Source organism: Triticum dicoccoides, chromosome 6A (genome assembly GCF_002162155.2).
Source record: "Triticum dicoccoides isolate Atlit2015 ecotype Zavitan chromosome 6A, WEW_v2.0, whole genome shotgun sequence".
NCBI lineage: Eukaryota > Viridiplantae > Streptophyta > Magnoliopsida > Poales > Poaceae > Triticum > Triticum dicoccoides.
The window spans coordinates 620,626,353-620,634,539 of NC_041390.1; the positions used below are offsets into that span (position 1 = coordinate 620,626,353).

The 8,187-nt window shown below is 51.9% G+C and overlaps 1 protein-coding gene across 1 annotated transcript; it reads left to right on the forward strand.

Moving 5' to 3' along the window:
• The first annotated feature begins 5,409 nt into the window (after positions 1-5,409).
• LOC119316149 lies at positions 5,410-6,636 on the forward strand. Its single transcript, XM_037590496.1, has 2 exons — positions 5,410-6,256; positions 6,584-6,636. Exons 1-2 carry the CDS (start codon positions 5,410-5,412, stop codon positions 6,634-6,636), a joined length of 900 nt encoding a protein of 299 aa, XP_037446393.1.
• Positions 6,637-8,187: the final 1,551 nt, after the last annotated feature.

Below are 8,187 nucleotides of genomic sequence, written 5' to 3' on the forward strand. Positions count from 1 at the left end.
GCCTATGGGCTACTGTTTTCAGGCCCGAACTAGATATATAGTGTATAAAATTCAATGGGCTGGGCGGGCCATGGCCCATTCAGCCTTGCTGAAGCTCCGCCAGTGCCGGAGGCCTGCTCATGTGCCGAGCACATTCCGTGCACCCTTCACCGCCGGGTGCTGCCGCATGTTGATGCGATGGCATTCTACCCACCCAGGCAGTCGGCGAATGCACGCTGGGCCGGACCAAGCGAAGGAGATGACGGAGGCGATGCGCCGCCGCCGGAAGAAAGGCCACTTCCATGGGCGAGGGCGGTTCCTGATGATGTCTACCGTGCGCGTGGGAGCTCATCGCTGTCCTTGGCAGCCAGGAGGAGGAGGGGAGGCAGCAGGGAGCTCGGAGGTCGCTACAATGCTGTGGCCGGCACGCCACAGCCTCCGGCGGCGGTAGAAAGGCGGGGCAAGGGTGTACGGGGCCGCATTGGTTGCCCTAACGCCGTGAGCCCAATGACGAAGGAGGCTGGTGTCACGAGGGCTGCGGAGGGCAGCGACGGGGAAGGTGGCCAAGCGGACGGCGTGTGCGCCGTTTACCTCACCCCAGGCCACATGGTGCCGCCCGCAGAAGATGGCCTCGCGCAAGGCCAGAGTTTTGGGGGTGCCGCGGACCTGCCAATGGACCAGGGCGACAAGCACGCCGACAGAAGCTCGGGCCAGGAGCCCTCCCCCAGGTCTGGGATGCAGGTGGCAGATGGCGGCAGGCGGCCAGGCCTCCCTGACGCGGCTCTTCCAGGGCGGGCCACCACTTCCCCAAATGGCATCATCGCTCCAATTATTGGGGAGGAAGACCGCGCTTCGCAGCCGCTGTTTACCCCCTTGGTGGGCATCGGGGATGGTGGGGACACGCCAAAACACGACAGCTGTGTGCATACCCCTTGCGGGGGGCACGTGAACCAGGTTGACCTGGTCCCGGTAGCCAGCGGCGAGGTGCACATGCAAGAAGACCTAGGCAACGGGCGGGAGCACGCCATGCATCATGGGGGCTGGGAGGTGAGCCCCGTAGGCTGGGTTGCTCCTGGCAGGGGTGGGAGCCACACACACATGGAGAGGGGGCCCACTGCGGAAAGGGGGGCGCTGGATGGGTTTCACACCCCTGGCGATCCCACGAGCGAGTTTTCCGGCGCACCCCACGCACCCAGCACGGAGGGATTCCTCAAGAGCGTTGTACAGCCCATCCCCAAGGCCCTGCTGCCAAACCCAAGGCCCCGTCGGCCGCGCAAGGCGGCAAAACCCCCCCAAACGGCGACCAGGCGGAGCAACAGGCTGCAAGGAAAGAAGCTGCTCTTCCCTGAGGGCAAGAGCTCTATCATGCGACAGGCTAGGCTGTTGGTGATGTCCAAGAGGGGCCTCGCGATCCCAGAGCGCGGCGAGTCAGAAGAGGAGAGGATGGAACGCTATGCTAGGGCATTCGATGAGCCACTGTCTCCGGTTCAGATCCAGGCTCTCACTGCGCTAGCGAAGACGGGCAAAGAATGCAACGAGGAGGCGCCAGCCATGGCTTGAGGTGGGTGCTGCCCCAGTGTAGATCATGTTTCCTAATGGATTACAACGTATTGATTTGGAATGTGCGTGGGCATAACAGCCCAGCACGTAGAGGTGTGGTTAGATCGGTGATCCGGAATCACAATGTATCGATGGTTTGTATCCAAGAAACCAAACTAGCATCCGTTGATCTGAATGCGGTGCATCAAATTTGTGGGCCGGAGTTTGACCAGTTCTGCATTGCACCAGCGCTGGGAACAAGGGGAGGGATTTTGTTGGCATGGAAGAGTGACAAACTTAGTCTGCCCAATACTCACGCAACTGAATCCTTCGTGGCAGCTCATGGACAAACTGCAGATGGCACGCCTTTTGGTCTGATGACAGTGTATGGACCGCAAGAGGTAGATGACAAGATCGCATTTTTGGCAGAGATAAAGGAGATTTATGGGTCTTTCTTCCCGGCGGGGACGCCGGTCTTCCTTGGAGGAGATTTCAATCTCATTGTACGAGCCACAGACAAGAGCAACTCCAATATAAATCGGCGTTGCATCTCAGCTTTCAGAGGTTTCATTAATGATTTGCAGCTCAAAGATCTCTATCTGCATGGACGGAGGTACACTTGGAGTAATGAGCAAGCAAGAGCAACGATGGTAAAGCTTGATCGGATCCTTTTCAATGAGGAGTGGGATGCTATGTTTCCAGGATGCTTACTTTAGGCTCTATCCAGCGAGATATCAGATCATTGCCCATTACTATTGACCTGCGATGCACCTTTCCGGCCGGCAAGAAAATTCCACTTCGAAAACCATTGGCCGAAGATGCAGGGATTCGAGGACACTGTGAGGCATGCATGGCAGAGGCAAACTGCTGCAACGGAGCCAATTGCGAGGTTCGCTGAGAAGCTGAGGTGGACAGGGAGAGAGCTGCAACGATGGGGGCAAAATTTGTCAATAACATAGCCCTCAAGGAGGCAATCACGAGCGAGATCATCGCAAGATTAGACAAGGCAATGGACAACAGGCAACTATCACCTGAGGAGAGACAGTTCAGGGCTATGATGAAGATGCAAAGACTAGGACTCGCTGCACTAGAGAGAACCATTTCGAGACAGAGATCGAGAATACTTTGGCTAAAAGAAGGAGATGCTAGCAACCGTTTCTTCCAGTCCAAAGCTTCTGCTAGAAGGAGGAGGAAGCACATCCACTGTGTGGTTCATGAAGGGGTCCCGCACACTGACCAAGCCGGCAAAGTGCAAGCTATGCATGATTTCTTCGATGGGTTGATGGGGCAAAAAGTTCAGAGAGGGCATGGCATTAATTTCCATGAGATCGGAATCCAGGAGGTGGACCTGGCGGATTTGGATTGTCCAATATCAGTTGAGGAGGTGAAGGCGGCCATTACGGAGATCGATGGGAATAAGGCGCCGGGGCCAGATGGGTACACGGGCATGTTCTATAAGTGCTGCTGGGAAATCATCAAAACTGATTTGATGGATGCACTGTCCACTGTGCAATGTTTGAACGCCAGAAATCTGCATCCCCTAAATGAAAGTACGATGGTGTTGCTACCCAAGAAGGAGGACGCGGAATCGCCAAGGGACTACAGACCTATCTGCTTAATCTCAAGTTTTGCCAAGCTGATCGCCAAGATCTTCGCTATCCGTATCAGAGGGCACATGAAAGATCTTGTCCGCCCATGCCAAAATGCTTTCATCCGAGGTCGCACCATTCATGACAATTACACCTATGTCAGTGCTCTAGCCAAAACTTTCAGGCAATCCAAGACACCCGCACTGTTGTTGAAACTGGACATCGAGAAAGCTTTTGACACGGTATCGTGGGAATTCTTGCTGGAAGTGCTGACGGCCAAGGGCTTTGGGACTAGGTTCACGGATCTAATTGCTATCATGCTCGCGTCTTCGTCCACGCGTGTGCTAGTTAATGGCGAGCTCTCCGACCCAATTCACCACCAGAGAGGTCTACGGCAAGGAGACCCCCTTTCCCCGCTATTGTTCGTAATCGTGCTTGACTGCCTTGCAGCATTATTTACGGCTGCGGAGAACGCCAACATCCTGAAGCCAATTGGGAATCATAGGATGGCCTATAGAACATCTTTATATGCCGATGACGCCGTGCTTTTCATCAATCCGGAGGAGGAGGAGGTCAAGGCAGTAAAGGACTTACTGGACATCTTTGGTTCCGCAACCGGGCTGCGCACAAACTTCAGTAAGAGCTCGATTATTCCAGTGGCATGCGGGCACCTAAACCTGACAGCAATGGTGCAAGATTTTGGGTGCGCAATACAAAATTTCCCGTGCAAATATCTGGGAATGCCTCTCTCGGATTCCAAGATGCGCAAGGTGGATTATCAGCCGGCCATTGACAAGCTATACATCAAGCTAAAAGGATGGAACCTCCTGCACTGCTCTATGGATGGAAGGCTGCTGCTGGTCACACATGTTCTCTCCGCCATGGTGGTGTTCCAGATGATGGTGCTCGACATGCCGGCTTGGCTCAGAAAACTGATAGACAAGATTCGGAGAGGTTTCTTATGGGAAGGGAAAGAGCTCGCAAGTCGAGGTAAATGCCTTGTTAGTTGGAAGGTGGTTTGTCGGCCGACATGTTTCGGAGGCCTAGGGATACAGGACCTCGCTGCTAAAAGTACGGCGCTGCGCATGAGGTGGCTGTGGTTATCATGGACGGATACAAACAGAGCATGGCATGGGCTGCTGCTGCCGTCGGACGCTAGAGTGGGGGCGCTCTTCGCTATATCAGTACATTTTCATCTGGGGGATGGGGAACGAATCAAGTTCTGGAGCGATGCTTGGTTCCAAGGGGTGGCCCTATGCTATGCTTTCCCAGAGCTTTTTCGCCATTGCACGAGAAAGAACCTGACGGTCGCGCAGGCAATCACAGAAGGAAGATGGACAAGGCACCTAAAACAGTCGTTGTCAGTGCAGGCGGTGCGTGAATACACGAGCCTCTGGAGTAGCATGCAAACCATCATTCTGGCAAACCATCCGGATGCGATCTCCTGGAGATGGACTGCCAACGGTGAATTTTCCACGGCATCGGCTTACGCCATTCAGTTTGATGGCTCGCAAAGATCAAACTTCAAGGAAATAATCTGGAAATCAGGCGCACCTCTGAAGTGTAGGATATATTCTTGGATGGCCGTCCTGGGGCGGGTGCTCACGGCAGACAACTTGGCGAAGAGGGGCTGGCCGCACAGCCCATCCTGTCGGCTTTGCGGCAATGCGCCGGAAGACGCGACGCATTTGCTGGCTGCATGCCCTTTTGCTAGAGACCTCTGGCTGTGCATGGTGCAGCGCTGCAACCTAAACCCTGCCGTGGCGCCGCAGGCCGGGACGACGTCGCTGCTGGAATGGTGGGAAGAGGGGAGAAGGAGGATACCACCCGGGCACCGCCGAGCGTGGAGTGCTCTGGTGCAGCTCATCTGGTGGAATACATGGAAAGAGCGAAATGCCCGAATCTTCAACAACGTCACATCCTCTGTGCCACAAGTTCAGCAACGCATCATCGAGGAACTGTTGCTGTGGACATTGGCGAAGAGAACAAAGATTGCTCAGTTGATGAACAGACCTAGGGAACCTGACTAGGATCATTAGATGGTGTATGTATGGGTGTTAAAATAGGATGATCATCTTTTATCCCTTGCTGGGGATTTAGGTGTATGCTCTGTACCAAATTTCCTCTCTCTATATATATTCAATGAAATGCTGCGCTGACAGCTTTTCGTCAAAAAAGAAAAAAGGAAAGAAATAATCGTGAGGATACGAAGCCAGCGTGCTTAATAAGTCGACCGTGGTACTTAATAAGTCCTCTCTCTCTCTGTGTCAATCCCATTTCTCCCTAGCTCGAGCGTGCAGCAATGGCGGACCCGACGAGCTTGGCCGCAAGAGTTCCCCCGCCGTCCAAAAGGAAGAAAGAGGAACCAACTCATCTCCAAACCTCGCCCCTTCTTTCCCCCACGGCGGCCGCAGGCTGGTCCGCCGTCCCTCCGGACCTCGTCCGCCGCGTCGCCGACTCTCTCCTCGCCACCAACGACCTCGACTGCTACATGCACCTCCGTGCCACCTGCCCCGGCTGGCGCGCTGCCACCGACGACCCCAAGAGCAGCGAGTCCGACCGTCGCTTCGAGCCGCGCCAGTGGATCCTCCTCGACGAGGTCTTCGAGAGCGAGGGTGAAGAGATGCTCCTGTGCAACGCCGACACCGGCCGCTTCCTCCGCAGAAAGTTCCCCATGCTCCGCGACCACTACACCATGGCAACCACTCACAACGGCTACTTCGTGCTGGCGGACAAGAGCCCTCCTCACACGGCCAGCGTCCTCAACCCTCTCACCGGCGCTGTCGTCCGTTTCCTGGTCCCCGTGCCACCGCAGATGGGTGCCGCTGACGTCGTCTTCCGTGATGGCTCTCCGCTCAAGCTCATTGTCATCTGCAACTCGTCTCATGCGCAACATTACACGGCCAATCCTGACAGTCAGAGTTTCACCGTGCTTGATTGTGGACCAGATTATAATTTCTTACTCAAGACGGGCGTGAATGGTGGTGTGTACGCGAGCTTGAACAAAGCTGCCACGTTTGCTATTCTATTCACCTACCTGGCAGCCTATCATTTCCCGCCTGGTTTGAGTACAAGCATGTTGCTTGCCAATGTTTTCTCCGGCTGCACATATGACGGAGACGACGATCGATGTTTTCTAGTCGGATTGGATGGACACATGTTGCTCGTCTTCAGAAAACGCACAACCGTCTTCCCTAGTGTTCTCAGATTTGACACCGTGACCCGCCAGCTCGTGCCTATGTGGAGCATCGGCAGGTTTGCCATCTTCGTTGGGCATCGAAGATGTGTGGCTGTGGATGCTGATAAGTTCCCAGGCATTGAGCCGAATTGCGTCTACTTCACTCGACATCTGGATCGGTCCGCTCACATCTGGAAGTATAACTTCCATTTGGTCCAAGTGATATCTGAAGATGTCGATTTCTTGGAGCAGGACGATCAGTTTGTCCTCGTCGCCGACCGTCCTTTCACCATCATCCATCTTCTCTCCAGCTACACCATTAACATGCCAGATTCTCAACTGCCCTTCTAACAAAAGCCATAAGGCGCCGGCAAGCCAACTCTGGGGACAGTGGTCTCGACAACCGACCGACAAGGTTATGCTTTTGCCAAGTAGTAATTGTTCCTAGTCATTTTCTTTTGTTATTTTGGTTTGCCTTGCCCTATTAAGGGTAAGAAACATGTTGCTTATAGGATAGATCATCGGTGCTAGAACTACTGTTTTCTATCTCAATGAGTACTACCTAGCTAATGCTACATCTATTGTGCTTGATGTTATCTTATGCTTGTGTCCACTTGTTCTTCTCTTGCAGTCTTGTACTACTTCTTAACAACATAATATACTGCTTAATTTCTTAGTGATGCCGGCACAGTTTGACGTTACCTTAAGCTTTGTTAGTTTGCAATGTCCTGTATTGGATTTTTTATTTGCTTACTGATGGCCTGTGGAGCACCTGTAAGTTGCTGCCAAGGCTTAGAACAGGGTATCGGTAATGAAAGTAACACCCATCTGATTTTCTAATGCTACCTAGCATCCATGCTTCAATTCCTGGCATCTACTCCCTCCGTTCAGAATTAGTTATCTCGGATATGGATGTATCTAGAACGAAAATATGTCTAGATACATCCATTTCTGCGACAAGTAATTCCGAACGGAGGGAGTAATTTGCAACCTGTTCCTTGTATTTCTGAGCATTACTGTAGAGACACAATCTGCAGCACCGATGATGTTAAGAACAATTCAGCTCCTACAATCTGCAGCTCATCATTGCTGCAAAGAACCAAACTATAAAGATGTTCTCTGCATATAAATATGAGTTTTGATATGGTTTGCGGTTGCTGCAAAGAACGATGTTCCCTGCATATAAATACGGGGCGTGACATGGTTTGCAGTTGCTGCAAAGAACCAAACTAAAGATGTTCTGTACATATAAATATGAGGTGTGACATGGTTTGCGGTTGCTATTTTTAAATGGGTCCCGTAGATTCTTTACATATTTTTTGCTGGGCAGGTGTTGTATAATTTATCCCGTTCGAGTTTTTTTGAGGCAGGTGATGTACATCATGCTATGAAACAAAGCTGTTTTGATTGAACATTGTAATGGAGGTAAGCAAATCCTTATAATGATGCAACAGTAAGAAGAGTAGTTGGAAGTAGCATATACAAGTGGGTGAGCAGCAAGTACATGCACAACTACTCAATTTTTTTTTTGAAACGTACTACTCAATTTTTCTCCACCTGGAACATTTGCATCAAGTCTCTGTTTTGTTCTCTGAAAAAGAATGGTGTCCTGGTTGAACTATACTTAAGCTAAGTTTACCATTCATCAATGAACTATCCAGTTTTAAGGTTGGCGTGATGGATCCGTATGTGCCTGGGAGATAAGGTTGGGGCCTTGTTTCTCTTTGGCCTTGTTCCTTGTTGTTGGGAGACCGGGTTGGTGGCTCTTCATATCCTGGTAAGTTGAATCTTTAGTTAACTGATGGAAACAGGAAGTTTGCAATGTGCCATTGAGGTCATCAATTCAATCAGTTAGGATATCAAGTGTTTTTTCTTAAAACAAAATTGAGTTTTTTAACCTGG

Coding starts and splice junctions, on each gene's coding strand:
- LOC119316149 (XM_037590496.1), top strand. CDS start 5,410: ATGGCGGACCCGACGAGCTTGGCCGCAAGAGTTCCCCCGCCGTCCAAA. Junction 6,257..6,583: donor ATGTTTTCTAGTCGGATTGG/ATGGACACATGT, acceptor TCACCATCATCC/ATCTTCTCTCCAGCTACACC.